The sequence below is a fragment of the Sminthopsis crassicaudata genome, chromosome X, assembly GCF_048593235.1.
Source record: "Sminthopsis crassicaudata isolate SCR6 chromosome X, ASM4859323v1, whole genome shotgun sequence".
NCBI lineage: Eukaryota > Metazoa > Chordata > Mammalia > Dasyuromorphia > Dasyuridae > Sminthopsis > Sminthopsis crassicaudata.
Window position 1 is genome coordinate 20,115,168 of NC_133623.1, and position 17,743 is coordinate 20,132,910.

The following is a 17,743-nucleotide window of genomic DNA, read 5'->3' on the forward strand; positions in this document are numbered from 1 at the left end:
ATTTTAAAACCTACTCTCAATTATCTCCCATTGTGACTGTGTATAAGGCAAATCCCTAAAAGAAGGAAGGAAACAAATATGTATTAAGCACCACTGTGTGTCAGGCATTGGAAATACATATATAAAAAACTTTTTTTAAAAAGCTATTTTTTAAAAAAACCTCATTCTAGCTGGGGATAATGCAAATATTAAAAGGAAGAAAGGACTCACATATATTTATTAAGTACCTACTAAGAATATAAGTACAAAAAATTAAGCAAATCTACTCTCAAGTTCACATTCTGACAAGGTATGAGGAAAACACCTAAAAGAAGGAAAGAAACAAATATGCAGTAAACACCTACTATGTGTGAGGCACTGGGAATACATATACAAACAATTAAAAAAAACAACCTACTCCCCAAAACCTCACATAATAACGGGATAATGCAAGTATTGAAATAAGGAAGAATTCAAATTTGTACTAAACACCTACTATGTCAGGCATTGGGAGTTCAAACACAAAGCATTCAAAAAAAACAAAACAACAAAAAAAACCTAACTCCCATTAAACTCAAATTCTGAGAGCAGATAAAGCAAATATCTGAAAGAAGAAAGGAAAGAAATATGTTGTAAGCACCTAATATGTGCCAGGCACTGGGAATATAAATACAAAAAATTTTTAAAAACCCCACTAACTCCTTGTAAGCTCATATTCTGAACAAGGATAAAGGAAACAAATACATATTAAGCACCTACTACATGTTAAGTATTAGGAATACAAATAAAAAGAAATGAAATAAAATTCTCAATAAATTCAAATTCTAACTGGAGATGAAGCAAATAATTGAAAGAAAAAAAGGAATCAAATATCTATTAAGCACCTACTATGTTCAAAACACTAAGAATATAAATAGAAAAATGTAATATACCTACTCTCAATAAGCTCACATTCTGACTGTGTATAAGGCAAATACAAAGAATTTAAAAAAAAAAAAAAACTACTCCACAAAACCTCACATTCTATCAGGGGATAATGGAAGTATTAAAAGATAGGAAAGAATCAAATATTTATTAAGCACCTACTATGTGCAAGGCACTAATAATATAAATACAAAAGAATTTTTAAAACCTAATTTCACTAAGCTTGCATTCTGACTGGGTATAAGGCAAATACTTGAAAGAAAGACGGAAACAAATATGTAATAAACACCTATATTTCAAGCACTGGGAATACATACACAAAATTTTTTTTAAAAAACCTACTCCCTGAAAGCTCACATTGTAACTGGGGATACTGCAAGTATTTAAAGGAAGAAATCAAAAAATGTATTGAAACACCTACTATATGCCAGGCATTGGGAGTTCAAATACAAAGAATTGAAAAAAAAAAAAAAAAAAAAAAAAAACCTAACATTAAACTCACATTCTGAGAGGAGATAAAGCAAATACGTGAAAGAAGGAAGGAAAGAAATATGTTTTAAGCACCTACTATGTGCTACTATGTGGATAAAGAAAGGAAACAAATAGATATCAAGCACCTACTACATGCCAAGTATTAGGAATACAGATAAAAAGAATTAAAAAAAAAAAACTCATTAAGTTCACATTCTGACTAGAAGTAAAGCAAGTACTTGAAAGAAAGAAAGGAATCAACTATTTATTAAGCACCTACTGTGTGCATGGCACTAAGAATATAAGTACAAAAAGTTGAACAAACCTATTCTCAATAAGTTTACATTCTGACTGGGTTTGAGGCAAACACCTGAAAGAAGGAAGGAAACAAATATGTAGTAAACACCTACTATGTGTGAGGCACTAAGAATACATACACAAAGAGTTAAAAAAACAAACAAACAAACAAACCTACTCCCAAAAACCTCACATTCAAACAGGGGGTAATGCAAGTATGAAAGGAAGGGAGTGATGTAAATTGTGTCCCCTTTAATCTTTGGGGGAGGCCCTGATGTAAACTATGTCCCCTTTGTTGGGAAGGGAACACTTACCTTCAATTATCACACCTCAACAGAAAGAATCAAATATTTGTTAAGTACCTACTATGTGGAAGGCACTAAGAATATAAATAGAAAGTATTTTTAAAACCTACTTTCAATAATCTCCCATTGTGACTGTGTATAAAACAAATCCCTAAAAGAAGGAAGGAGAAAAATATGTATTAAGCACTTACTATGTGTCAGGCACTAAAAATAGATATGCAAAGAATTAAATAACAAACCTACTCCCAAAAACTCACATTCAGACTGGGGATAATGCAAGTATTAAAAGGAAGGAAGGAATCAAATATGTATTAAGCACCTACTATATGCAAGACACTAAGAATATAAATACAAAGAATTTTTAAAAATCTACTCTCAATAAGCTTGCATTCTGACTGGGTGTAAGGCAAATACCTGAAAAAATGAAGGAATCAAATATGTATTAAATACCTAGTAAATATAAGACACTGGGAATACATATATAAAAAACTTTTTTAAAAAGCTATTTTTAAAAAAACCTTTCATTCTAACTGGGATAATACAAGTATTGAAAGGAAGGAAGGAATCAAATATTTATTAAGCACCTACTATGTGAAAGGCACTAAGAATATAAGTACAGAAAATTAAAAAACCTACTCTCAATAGAATACCATTCTGGCTGGGTGTAAGACAAATACCTGAAAGAAGGAAGAAAATAAATATGTATTAAACACCTACTGTGTGTCAGACACTGGGAATACATGTACAAAGAATTTTTAAAAAACCTACTCCCTAAAACCTCACATTCTAATTGGGGTAATGCAAGTATTGAAAGGAAGGAAGGAATCAAATATTTATTAAGCACCTACTATATACAAAGCACTAAGAATATAAATCCAAAAAATTTAAAATACCCACTCTCAATAAGCTCGAATTCTGACTGTATATAAGGTAAATACCTAAAAGAAGGAAGGAAGCAAATATGTATTAAGCACCTACTATGTGCAAGCCACTAAGCATATAAGTACAAAAAATTTAAAAACCTACTCTCAATAGAGTCCATTCTGGCTGATTGTAAGACAAATACCTGAAAGAAGGAAGGAAATAAATATGTATTAAACACCTACTGTGTGTCAGGCACTGGGAATACATGTACAAAGAATTTAAAAAAACCCTACTCCCTAAAACCTCACATTCTAACTGGGGTAATGCAAGTATTGAAAGGAAGGAAGGAATCAAATATTTATTAAGCACCTACTATATACAAAGCACTAAGAATATAAATACAAAAAAATGTAAAAGGCCTACTCTCAATAAGCTCGAATTCTGACTTTTATATAAGGTAAATACCTAAAAGAAGGAAGGAAACAAATATGTATTATTAGGCACCTACTATGTCTCACACATTAAGAATATATATAGAAAGAATTAAAAAAAAAAACTACTCCCACAAACCTCACATTCTAACTGGGGATAATGCAAGTATTAAAGGAAGTAAGGAATCAAATATGTATTAAGCACCTACTATGTGCAATGCACTAAGAATTTAAATGAAAAAAAATTTAAAATACCTACTTCAAAAAGCTTGAATTCTGACTATATATAAGGTAAATATCTAAAAGAAAGAAACAAATATGTATTAAGCACCTACTATGTCTCACTAAGAATATAGATAGATAGATAGATAGATGGATAAATAGATAGATAGATAGATAGATATAGGAAGAATTAAAAATAAAAAACAACAAAAAAAAAACTCCCCAAAATGTCACATTCTAACTGGGGATAATGCAAGTATTAAAGGAAGGAAGGACTAAAATATGTATTAAGCACCTATTATGTGCAAAGCACTAAGAATATAAATGCAAAAAATTTCCCACAAACCTCACATTCTAACTGGGGATAATGCAAGTATTAAAGGAAGGAAGGAATAAAATATGTATTAAGCACCTACTATGTGCAAAGCACTAAGAATATAAATCCAAAAAATTTAAAATACCTACTCTCAATAAGCTCTAATTCTGACTGTATATAAGGTAAATACCTAAAAGAAGGAAGGAAGCAAATATGTATTAAGCACCTACTATGTGCAAGCCACTAAGCATATAAGTACAAAAAATTTAAAAACCTACTCTCAATAGAGTCCATTCTGGCTGATTGTAAGACAAATACCTGAAAGAAGGAAGATAATAAATATGTATTAAACACCTACTGTGTGTCAGGCACTGGGAATACATGTACAAAGAATTAAAAAAACCCTACTCCCTAAAACCTCACATTCTAACTGGGGTAATGCAAGTATTGAAAGGAAGGAAGGAATCAAATATTTATTAAGCACCTACTATATACAAAGCACTAAGAATATAAATACAAAAAATGTAAAATACCTACTCTCAATAAGCTCGAATTCTGACTTTATATAAGGTAAATACCTAAAAGAAGGAAGGAAATAAATATGTATTATTAGGCACCTACTATGTCTCACACACTAAGAATATATATATATATATACATATATATATGTTTATATAGAAAGAATTAAAAAAAATTACTCCCATGTACCTCACATTCTAACTGGAGATAATGCAAGTATTAAAGGAAGTAAGGAATCAAATATGTATTAAGCACCTACTATGTGCAAAGCACTAAGAATTTAAATGAAAAAAATGTAAAATACCTACTTCAATAAGCTTGAATTCTGACTATATATAAGGTAAATATCTAAAAGAAAGAAACAAATATGTATTAAGCACCTACTATGTCTCACTCACTAAGAATATAGATAGATAGATAGATAGATAGATAGATAGATAGATAGATAAAGAATTAAAATTAAAAAACAACAACAACAACAAAAAAAACTCCCCAAAACGTCACATTCTAACTGGGGATAATGCAAGTATTAAAGGACGGAAGGAATAAAATATGTATTAAGCAACTACTATGTGCAAAGCACTAAGAATATAAATGAAAAAACTTTAAAATTCCTACTTCAATAAGCTTGAATTCTGACTATATATAAGTTAAATATCTAAAAGAAAGAAACAAATATGTATTAAGCACCTACTATGTCTCACTAAGAATATAGATAGATAGATAGATGGATAAATAGATAGATAGATATAGGAAGAAGTAAAAATAAAAAACAACAACAAAAAAAAAAACTCCCCAAAATGTCACATTCTAACTGGGGATAATGCAAGTATTAAAGGAAGGAAGGAATAAAATATGTATTAAGCACCTATTATGTGCAAAGCACTAAGAATATAAATGCAAAAAATTTCCCACAAACCTCACATTCTAACTGGGGATAATGCAAGTATTAAAGGAAGGAAGGAATCAAATATGTATTAAGCACCTACTATGTGCAAAGCACTAAGAATACAAATGAAAAAAATTTAAAATACCTACTTCAATAAGCTTGAATTCTGACTATATATAAGGTAAATATCTAAAAGAAAGAAACAAATATGTATTAAGCACCTACTATGTCTCACTCACTAAGAATATAGATAGATAGATAGATAGATAGATAGATAGATAGATAGATAGATAGATAGAGGAAGAATTAAAATTAAAAAACTACAACAACAAAAAAACTCCCCAAAACGTCACATTCTAACTGGGGATAATGCAAGTAGTAAAGGAAGGAAGGAATAAAATATGTATTAAGCACCTACTATGTGCAAAGCACTAAGAATATAAATCCAAAAAATTTAAAATACCTACTCTCAATAGAGTCCATTCTGGCTGATTGTAAGACAATTCTGACTGTATATAAGGTAAATACCTAAAAGAAGGAAGGAAGCAAATATGTATTAAGCACCTACTATGTGCAAGCCACTAAGCATATAAGTACAAAAAATTTAAAAACCTACTCTCAATAGAGTCCATTCTGGCTGATTGTAAGACAAATACCTGAAAGAAGGAAGATAATAAATATGTATTAAACACCTACTGTGTGTCAGGCACTGGGAATACATGTACAAAGAATTAAAAAAACCCTACTCCCTAAAACCTCACATTCTAACTGGGGTAATGCAAGTATTGAAAGGAAGGAAGGAATCAAATATTTATTAAGCACCTACTATATACAAAGCACTAAGAATATAAATACAAAAAATGTAAAATACCTACTCTCAATAAGCTCGAATTCTGACTTTATATAAGGTAAATACCTAAAAGAAGGAAGGAAACAAATATGTATTATTAGGCACCTACTATGTCTCACACACTAAGAATATATATATATACATATATATGTTTATATAGAAAGAATTAAAAAAAATTACTCCCATGTACCTCACATTCTAACTGGAGATAATGCAAGTATTAAAGGAAGTAAGGAATCAAATATGTATTAAGCACCTACTATGTGCAAAGCACTAAGAATTTAAATGAAAAAAATTTAAAATACCTACTTCAATAAGCTTGAATTCTGACTATATATAAGGTAAATATCTAAAAGAAAGAAACAAATATATATTAAGCACCTACTATGTCTCACTCACTAAGAATATAGATAGATAGATAGATAGATAGATAGATAGATAAAGAATTAAAATTAAAAAACAACAACAACAAAAAAAAACTCCCCAAAACGTCACATTCTAACTGGGGATAATGCAAGTATTAAAGGACGGAAGGAATAAAATATGTATTAAGCACCTACTATGTGCAAAGCACTAAGAATATAAATGAAAAAACTTTAAAATTCCTACTTCAATAAGCTTGAATTCTGACTATATATAAGTTAAATATCTAAAAGAAAGAAACAAATATGTATTAAGCACCTACTATGTCTCACTCACTAAGTATATATATATATGTATATATATATATGTATATATATATATATATACATATATATATATATACATAAAGAATTAAAACAAAAACAACAAAACTCCCCAAAACGTCACATTCTAAGTGGGGATAATGCAAATAGTAAAGGAAGGAAGGAATAAAATATGTATTAAGCACCTACTATGTGCAAAGCCCTAAGAATATAAGTGCAAAAAATGTAAAATACCTACTCTCAATAAGCTCGAATTCTGACTGTATATAAGGTAAATATGTAAAAGAAAGCACCTACTATGTCTCACTCATTAAGAAAAAATAGATAGATAGATAGATATAGACATAGATATATATAGGAAGAATTAAAATAAAAAAACAAAAAAACAAACAAAAAAAAACTCCTAAAAACGTCACATTCTAACTGGGGATAATGCAAGTATTAAAGGAAGGAAGGAATAAAATACATATTAAGCACCTACTATGTGCAAGACACTAAGAATATAAATACAAAGAATTTTTAAAAAATCTATTCTCCATAAGCCTGCATTCTGAGTTGATGTGAGGCTAATACCTGAATGAAAGAAGCAAATAAATATGTATTAAACACCTACTGTGTGTTAGGCCCTCGGAATACATATACAGAGCATTAAAAAAAAAAAAAGCCTGCTCTCAAATACCTTACATTATAACTGGGATAATTCAAGTATTGGAAAGAAGCAAGGAATCAAACATGTATTAAACACCTACTATCTGCAAGGCACTAAGAAAAATGTAAAAAAAATTCAAAATCTATTTTCACTAAGTTTACATTCTAACTGTATGAAAGGCAAATACCTGAAAGAAGAAGGAAGCAAATTATATATATATTAAATACCTACTGTGTGTCAGGCACTGGGAATACATATAAAAGAATTTTTTAAAACACTTCTTCCCAAAACTTCACATTCTAGTGGGGGATTATGCAAGCATTAAAAGGAAGGAATCAAATATGTATTAAGTACCTACTATGTGTAAGACACTGAGAATATAAATACAAAGAATTCTTTTTTTAAAAATCTGGTCTCAATATAAGCTCTCATTCTGTCTGGATGTAAGCAAATACCTGAAAGAAAGAAACCCAATATGTATTAACATCTACTGTGTGTCAGGCACTGAGATTACATATATAAAGAATTAAAATAAAAACCCTTCTCCCCAAAACCTCACATTTTACCTGGGGATAATGCAAGCATTGAAAAGGAAAAAAAAATTGTTTTAAACATATAGTATATGCCAGGCATTGTGAGTTCAAATACAAAGAATTTTTTAAAAAACCTAACTGCCAATATAAGATCACATTCTGAGAAATAAGAAAATATATCTCTCTACCTTGAGATCTCTCTAAACAAACTGAATCAAACACAAAACAGTTGAGGAAGAAGGGAAGCAGAAGTTTAAGGGAGATAGCAATGACTTCAGGAATGTGCTTGAGTTGTATCTTTAAGGATGAATGGCACTGTCTGAAGGAGGTAATGAAGGAGTTGGTCCCAGGAACTGACAGATGTAAGGGATGGATTGTTGTATGTGATGAACAGAGAAAAGGCTGGTTTGGTTGATGGAAGCTCCTGATGGAGGGAGTAATGCCCAGAGGTTGGGGTCCAGATTAAATAGGCCTTTCAAAGTTAAAGAGAGACGTTTATATTTAATCCTGTAGGCAATAAGCCACTAGAGTTGTTTGAACAGGGAAATCACTTGGTCAGACATGTACTTAAAAGGAAAATTACTTTGACAACTACCTGGACAACTACCTGTTATATAGAATAGTGGGCCCTCCCTAGGCTGGGATACAAGGCAGGAAGACTATTGGATGCTGTAGCACTAATAGATATGAGAATATGTCTGAACTGGTAACTGTGCCAGGACAGAGAAAGGGTTGGATGAGGGTGATGTGGGGGTAGGATTGCTGATGTTTGCTAATTGGATTTGTGGGTTGGGGGAGAATGAGAAGGTAAGGATGTGGTGCAGATTGAACCTAAAACATTGGTAGGAGGGTGGTACCTCACTTTCTCCTCCAGAGGCACCTGGGTCTAGTGGGAAGATACAGATCAGGACGACTGGAGATGGCCCAGTTGTCCTCACATAATAGTTTTTTAATGACTGAGATGGGGAACCAATTAGGGAAAATAAATGTACTGCCCTGCTTAGTGAGGGCCCATTTGAGGTTGAATTAGGTGGATTTATAAAGTCCCTAGCAAGCAGACCTCCAAAGACTCTTGCAGCTGTGTTGTACTTGGTGGGGAGCAGAGGTGAATGGTGGTAGTGACTGACAGTTGAGGCTTGGCCAAATAAGTCATACTCACTAAGGCCTGAAGTCCTGGGCCTAGGTTCTGATTATTGAGTCACAATAGTGACTTGCAAGTAAATGAAATGACAAACTTCAGTTTGAGACCAAGTGTGAGGGGTGGAGTTATGTGATGGAAAGCAGTCCTGCCCCCTGGATTTTTAGTCCTGCCCACCACTAGGCCTCTAGTCCTCTCCCCTCTCCCACTGAACCTGTAGTCTTGTTACTCCTCCTGGCCTCCCAATCTCCCCCCAGCCTTCCAATCCTCCCACACCACCCTGGGCCTATGGTCTCCCCACTGCCATGGGCCTCTGGCCCTCCCCCTCCTCCCTTCCCCCCAGACCTCTAGTCCTCCGGTCCCCCCGAGGCGACTAGTCTTTTGGCCCCAGCCCCCTGACCCCCCAGAAAGAGAAGCCTGGCTGAGCACCAGGAGGAGGCAGCTAATTTGGAGCCGTGCAGAATGAAACACTGACCAGAACGAACATCAAGTTTTATTTGTCGTGATTTTTTTCAACCGCACCTCCCGAGGGGAGAATAGCTGAAGGACACCAGGGAAAACGAGTTAAAATGGCTAAGAGCCCAGGCGAGTAATTATAAAAAAGGCCTGAGCAAAAGACGGCTCGAGCAAAAGATGGCTCCCGGACTCCGCTCTCCTGAAGTAGTTCCCTCCTCCCCCTCTCTCGCACTGCGCATGCTCCACCGTGATCTGTTGCTCCGTCGTTCTTAGCCGGTTAGCTTCTTGTCAAGTAGTGCTTCTGAATAGGTGTTTGTTCCCTTCTCCCAAAGTTCCAGTGGTGTTTTCCCTCCCCCAAAGTTCCCCCCTCTATGCGTGAGTCCTTAAGAGTTGTTAGATGTTGCTGCTGTCCCCTGCCTCCCAGCCCCCCGGAATGCTGGGGCCACCGAAGTTCTTAAATGGCCTTGGTGAACTTGTGAGCCTTGGGTCTGGGCCTCTCAGAATAAGCATGTTTGTAAAAACAGTTGGAGCCGAAGGGGCAGCTGCCCCGGCCTCCATCAAAGTAACGGCAGGGTTTGTTGCTCATAGCCTCTTTGTACTTTTGGATAAGTTTCAGTTTTTCGCGGCGCTCCTCCACCCAGATCTCGCTAGGGATGACAAAGTTCGAGGTAACCCGGCACTCGGGGCAGGCCTTGATGATCTTACTTTCGAATTGCTTAGCACTCCTCCACTTTCTGATGCACTTGAGGCAGAAAGTGTGGTTGCAATTGGAAAGGATGCCGAATCGAACCTCGTTAGGATTGGCCTTTTCGTAAATCACTTCCCTGCAAATACCACACACTAAATGCCTACTACGCTGGACCGCAGAAATCCGCCCCCCGTCCTTCTGATGGGAATTGAAGCGACATTTGATACGTCTTACTAATTTGGGGGCGGTCTGCTCGGTGTTTGAGATTGTCAGTCCACTCAAGTCCGGTGGGTCTTCACGGACAGATGTGGAGCCTATCTTATGTGAACGTTCCCCGAGTGCTAGCTTCCTAGCCTCGTCCTCCCCTGAGTGCCTGCCCCACTTTTTCTCTGTTGGGTGGCCCTGTTGGTTAGGTCTGCCGCAGGCATAGGAATAACGAGCACAGTACGGCTTCCCTGGAACAAACTCCATAGCATGGACCCAATTATCTGTACATGCTCTCAATTTGGCCACACAACTGGCATAAGTTGGTTTTACCTTGACTTCACTGAGATGATCTGTCAGTGGCTGGAGGCCCAGGGAACTCCGGGGAGGAAGTCTGAGAATGGTCGATTTTACTGTAGGAGATCTGTTCTGTTCGTTTTGACAGCAGTCTTCAGAAGAACGATGACCGCGACTGGCTTCAGCCTGAGGCTTCTTGGATGGCCCATCACCATCGGAGTCCTCATCGTCGTCCTCATCGTTGTCCTGATCTTCGGAGTCTTGATCGTTGTCCCGATCGGAGTCCTGATCGGAGTCCACATCGGAGTCTTCATCGTTGTCTTCATCATCTGAGTCCTGATCGGAATCCTGATCGTTGTCCTCATCATCAGAGTCCTGATCATCGGAATCCTGATCTTCGTCGTCACCTTCTTTACTAATATCACTCATGAAGTACTTGCCGGTGACTTTTTTGGTCCGGGTACCTTCTTCTCTGCCACTGTTGTGACCTTCTACTTTCCTTCCCGCACGTGGAGATGAAGTAGTTGCCCTGAGGATGGAAGCTGAATCTTCCTCCTCTTCAGCCACTGCTTCGCTTGATGTCTTCCGTGCCTAAGGTAACACACAAGTTTAAACAGTTGGCATCTGGAAAAGTGTCCGGCCAGAGGTGCATTTCCGAAATGAGGAGTCAAGGCAGCTGTCCGCCTTTTATAGAGATCACAGGCTGACCTGCCTACGTGGTTTTCTCAACTCTGGTTGGCTCCTAGGGATAATAGGGGGCTTGGTTTCCACAGAAACAGTAACAAACACAGAGTTACCGTTTATGATGAAGTTATTGATTATCACACTTTCACCTATAGGTCCTGACGTCAAGGAAAGGGGAAAATGGACACTTTTGGGGGATAAGGGGTGAAAAATTAAAATGAATTTCGGGGCTTTTAAAAAAATATTCCAACTGAAAAAAGAAGCTATACGGTATAAAGCACAACTATGTTTGGTTCTTTTTCACTAAAACTTAATGAATTCCTTGACTTCAAAAAAAAAAACATATGTGGCCCCTCAGTAATTCACAGGGAAGATTTTGACACTGAACGAAAATGACCCCTTACTAAAACTAATTTTTAACTCTATTTCCAATCTTTTTTTTTTTTTATTTTTTTCAAGTGCCCGAAAGGGTAGTATATTTGATAATCTCAGCAAATTACTGAATTCTAATTTTGATAAGGCATATATATAGGGGTGGGAGTGGGGGAAACATAAAGGGCTTAGGACCAGAATCTAAATATATTCTGCTAGCAAAGCTCCAATTAGTCAAATTAATCATCACTTTTTTTTACAATCTTTATTTGATACCACCATATACATAAAATCCACATTTAATATTTTTCTTCAACAGCCTAATGTAGTATTTGATTATTTGATGAGAATTTAGAATAATTATTCCATTTCCAATCTTTTTTTTTTTATTTTTTTCAAGTGCCTGAAAGGGTAGTATATTTGATAATCTCAACAAATTACTGAATTCTAATTTTGATAAGGCATATATATATAGGGGTGGGAGTGGGGGAAACATAAAGGGCTTAGGACCAGAATCTAAATACATTCTGCTACCAAAGCTCCAATTAGTCAAATTAATCATCACTTTTTTTTTACAATCTTTATTTGATACCACCATATACATAAAATCCACATTTAATATTTTTCTTCAACAGCCTAATGTAGTATTTGATTATTTGATGAGAATTTAGAATAATTATTAATTTGAAATAAAGTGAAATGTCTTTTTTTTCCTTGAGAAAGTATTTACCTCAAAACAAAGTTGCTGTTTTTTTTAACATATGACAAAACAATAGCTATTATGTGTGATGTGGCATGTAAAGTTCATTTACCCACACAGTAAGTACAAGAATAGAAAAACATTTTAAATGTCAACTTAATTAGGTCACTTTAAATTTTGGAACAGTGTTTACAAATTCTATTTTAAGGATTTTAGTATTAGAGGTACTATGTTACTATGCTACATTTGGAGAATTTCCTAAAATACACACACACACACACACACACACACACACACACACACACACACACACATCATGAATTTGAAAACCCTTGCTGAGTTTTTGATTTTCCTTTTGGTTGTGACTTTTGGCTATTGCATCTCTACCTCTCATTCTGGTATAGTTCTCTATGGCTCTTATATTTTTTTACTCTTTTACCTAAATTAGACATGAATAGGATGAGATTTAAAAGAATACATGGATAACAATTTATCATAAAGTTTGATTTTGTCCTTGTCATTGGTCCATATGAACTTTGCTTTGCTGAGGTGAATATTCAGAAAAAATACAGTACAATAAATGGAAATGTTTGAAAATTCCTTTCCATTAGTACACATAGATCATATATAAAGTGCTTGCTTAGTGTTTGGATATAAACACAAGAATACAATATGTCCTTATTCCCAAGAGGATACATCCTATTGTGTCCTGCTTTCTAGAGCCCCAAGTTGGGGTGGAAAAAAACACTATGCTTTCTAGAACCCCCACTGTGTGGTGATTAAAATATTACATCCTACTTTCTGGAGCCCCCAAGTTGGGGTGATTAAAATACTGCGGCCTCTTTTGTAGAGCACCCAAGTTGGGATGCCAAAACCCAGCCTGCTTTCTAGAGACCCCATGGTGTGATAATTAAAATAGTGTACCCTGCTTTCTAGAGCTTCCAACTTGGGGTGACAAAACCCAGCATGCTTTCCAGACCTTCCATGATGGGGTGAATAAAATACTGCGTCCTGCTTTCTAGAACCACCAATATGGGGTGACAAAACCGAGCATGAATGCTGTCTAGAACCCCCATGGTGCAGAAATTAAATAGTGCTTCCTGCTTTCTAGAGCCCCCAAGTTGGGGTTACAAAACCCAACCTGCTTTCTAGAACTCCCATGTTATGGTGATTAAAATACTGCGCCCTGCTTTCTAGAGCCCCGAGTTGGGATGACAAAACACACCATGCTTTCTAGAGCCCCCATGGTGTGGTGATTAAAATGATGTGTCTTGCTTTCTAGAACCCCCATGGTGTGGTGATTACTGCGTCCTGCTTTCTAGAGCCCCCAATTTAGGGTGATTAAAATACTGCAGCCTGTTTTGTAGAGCCTTCAAGTTGGGATAACAAAACACATTATGCTTTTATGGACCCCCCATGGTGTATTAATGAAAATACTGTGTCCTGCTTTTTAGAGCCACTAATTTGGGATGATAAAACCCAGCCTGCTTTCCAGAGCCCCCATGGTGCAGGGATAAAAATATGACGTCCTGCTTTCTAGAGCCTCTAAGTTGGGGTGACAAAACCCAGTATGCTTTGTAGAGACCCCATGGTGTGTTAATTAAAATACTGTACCGCTGCTTTCTACGGCCCCCAAGTTGGGGTGATTAAAATACTGTGGCTTGTTTTGTAGAGCACCCAAGTTGGGATGAAAACACCCAGCCTGCTTTCTAGAGCCCCCATAATTAGGTCATTAAAATAATGTGTCTTGCTTTCTAGAATCCACATGGTGTGGTGATTACTGCATCCTGCTTTCTAGAGCCGCCAAGTTTCGGGGATTAAAATACTGCGGCCTGTTCGGTAGAACCCCCAAACTGGGATGACAAAACATATCATGCTTTTTGGACCCCCCATGGTGTGTTAATTGAAATACTGTGTCCCGCTTTCTAGAGCCACCAATTTGGGGTGATTAAAATACTGCGGCCTGTTTTGTAAAGCCCCCAAGTTGGGGTGAAAAGACCCAGCCTGCTTTCTAGAAACCCCATGGTGCAGTGAATAAAATACTGAATCCTACTTTTTAGAGCCACCCACTTGGGGTGACAGAACCCAGCATACTTTCTAGAGCCCCCATGGTGTCTTAATTAAAATACTGCGCCCTGTTTTGTAGAGCCCCCAAGTTGGGGTGACAAAACCCAGACTGCTTTCCAGAACCCCCATGATGTAGTGATTAAAATACTGCATCCTGCTTTCTAGAGCCCAGAAGTTGGGGTGATGAAAATGATGCGGCCTGTTTTGTAGAGCCCCCAAGTTGGGATGACAAAACATATCATGCTTTTTTGGATCCGCCCATGGTGTGTTAATTAAAATACTCTGTCCTGCTTTCTAGAGCCACCAAGTTGGGGTGACAAAACACACTATGCTTTCTAGAGCCCCCATGGTGCAGTGATTAAAATAATGTGTCTTGCTTTCTAGAGCCCCTATGGTGTGGTGATTAAAATAATGCAGCCTGTTTGGTAGAGCCCCCAAATTGGGATGAAAAAACATATCATGCTTTCTGGACCCCCCATGGTGCGTTAATGAAAATACTGAGTCTGTCTTTCTAGAGCCACCAAGTTGGGGTGACAACCCAGCATGCTTTCTAGAGGCCCCGTGATGCAGTTATTAAAATAGTGTCCTGCTGTCTAGAGCCCCGAAGTTGGGGTGATTAAAATAGTGCGGCCTGTTTTGTAGAGCCCTGAAGTTGGGATGACAAAACATATCATGCTTTTTGGACGCCCCATGGTGTGTTAATTGAAATACTGTGTCCTGCTTTCCAGAGCCACCAATTTGGGGTGATTAAAATACTGCGGCCTGTTTTGTAGATTCCCCAAGTTGGGGTGAAAAGACCCAGCCTGCTTTCTAGAACCCCCATGGTGCAGTGATTAAAATACTAAATCTTGCTTTTTAGAGTCACCCCCTTGGGGTGACAGAACCCAGCATCCTTTCTAGAGCCCCCATGGTGTCTTAATTAAAATACTGCACCCTGTTTTGTAAAGCACCCAAATTGGGGTGACAAAACCAAGCCTGCTTTCTAGAACCCCCATGATGTAGTGATTAAAATACTGAGTCCAGCTTTCTAGAAACCCCAAGTTGGGGTTACAAAACCCAGCCTGCTTTCTAGAGCCACTATTGTTCGGTCATCAAAATAGTGAGTCCTGCTGTCTAGAGCCCCTAAGTTGGGGTTACAAAACCCAACCTGCTTTCTAGAACCCCCATGGTGTAGTGATTAAAATACTGAGTCCAGCTTTCTAGAGCCCCCAAGTTGGGGTAACAAAACACACTATGCTTCTAGAGCCCCCATATTGTGGTAATTAAAATACTGCGGTCCGTTTTGTAGAGCCCCCAAGTTAGGATGAGAAAACATATCATACTTTTTTGGATCCGCCCATGGTGTGTTAATTAAAATACTCTGTCCTGCTTTCTAGAGCCACCAAGTTGGGGTGACAAAACACACTATGCTTTCTAGAGCCCCCATGGTGCAGTGATTAAAATAATGTGTCTTGCTTTCTAGAGCCCCTATGGTGTGGTGATTACTGCGTCCTGCTTTCTAGAGCCCCCAAGTTTGGGTGATTAAAATAATGCAGCCTGTTTGGTAGAGCCCCCAAATTGGGATGAAAAAACATATCATGCTTTTTGGACCCCCCATGGTGTGTTAATGAAAATACTGAGTCCTGCTTTCTAGAGCCACCAAGTTGGGTTGACAACCCAGCATGCTTTCTAGAGCCCCTGTGATGCAGTTATTAAAATAGTGTGTCCTGCTGTCTAGAGCAACGAAGTTGGGGTGAGTAAAATAGTGCAGCCTGTTTTGTAGAGTTCCAAAGTTGGGATGACAAAACATATCATGCTTTTTTGGACCCCCCATGGTGTGTAAATTGAAATACTGTGTCGCACTTTCTAGAGCCACCAAGTTGGGGTGATTAAAATACTGTGGCCTGTTTTGTAGATTCCCCAAGTTGGGGTTACAAAACCCAGCCTGCTTTCTAGAACCCCCATGGTGCAGTGATTAAAATACTGAGTCCAGCTTTCTAGAGCCCCCAAGTTGGGGTAACAAAACACACGATGCTTTCTAGAGCCCCCATGGTGTGGTGATTACTGCATCCTGCTTTCTAGAACCCCCAAGTTTGGGTGATTAAAATAATGCAGCCTGTTTTATAGAGCCCCCAAATTGGGATGACAAAACATATCATGCTTTTTGGACCCCCCATGGTGTGTTAATTGAAATACTGTGTCCTGCTTTCCAGAGCCACCAATTTGGGGTGATTAAAATACTGCGGCCTGTTTTGTAGAGCCCCCAAGTTGGGGTGAAAAGACCCAGCCAGCTTTCTAGAACCCCCATGGTGCAGTGATTAAAGTACTGAATCTTGCTTTTTAGAGTCACCCCCTTGGGGTGACAGAACCCAGCATCCTTTCTAGAGCCCCCATGGTGTCTTAATTAAAATACTGCACCCTGTTTTGTAAAGCACCCAAGTTGGGGTGACAAAACCCAGCCTGCTTTCTAGAGCCGCTATTGTTTGGTCATCAAAATAGTGAGTCCTGCTGTCTAGAGCCCCTAAGTTGGGGTTACAAAACCCAACCTGCTTTTTAGAACCCCTGTGGTGTAGTGATTAAAATACTGAGTCCAGCTTTCTAGAGCCCCCAAGTTGGGGTAAAAAAACACACTATGCTTCTAGAGCCCCCATGGTGCAGTGATTAAAATAATGTGTCTTGCTTTCTAGAGCCCCTATGGTGTGGTGATTAAAATAATGCAGCCTGTTTGGTAGAGCCCCCAAATTGGGATGAAAAAACATATCATGCTTTCTGGACCCCCCATGGTGCGTTAATGAAAATACTGAGTCTGTCTTTCTAGAGCCACCAAGTTGGGGTGACAACCCAGCATGCTTTCTAGAGGCCCCGTGATGCAGTTATTAAAATAGTGTCCTGCTGTCTAGAGCCCCGAAGTTGGGGTGATTAAAATAGTGCGGCCTGTTTTGTAGAGCCCTGAAGTTGGGATGACAAAACATATCATGCTTTTTGGACGCCCCATGGTGTGTTAATTGAAATACTGTGTCCTGCTTTCCAGAGCCACCAATTTGGGGTGATTAAAATACTGCGGCCTGTTTTGTAGATTCCCCAAGTTGGGGTGAAAAGACCCAGCCTGCTTTCTAGAACCCCCATGGTGCAGTGATTAAAATACTGAATCTTGCTTTTTAGAGTCACCCCCTTGGGGTGACAGAACCCAGCATCCTTTCTAGAGCCCCCATGGTGTCTTAAT

The 17,743-nt window shown here is 37.6% G+C and overlaps 2 protein-coding genes across 3 annotated transcripts in view; both read right to left on the reverse strand.

Annotated features, from left to right (window-relative positions):
- The window catches only part of KLHL4 (kelch like family member 4), a 189,131-nt gene that overhangs the window by 116,222 nt on the left and 55,166 nt on the right, over positions 1 to 17,743 (reverse strand). The window lies entirely within an intron of this gene.
- Positions 9,552 to 13,720, reverse strand: LOC141548593 (putative E3 ubiquitin-protein ligase makorin-1). Its single transcript, XM_074277602.1, has 2 exons — positions 13,700 to 13,720; positions 9,552 to 11,309 (listed from the first exon to the last, which is right to left on the reverse strand). The coding sequence occupies exons 1-2, from the start codon at positions 13,718 to 13,720 to the stop codon at positions 9,984 to 9,986; spliced, it is 1,347 nt and encodes a 448-aa protein (XP_074133703.1). The 3' UTR covers positions 9,552 to 9,983.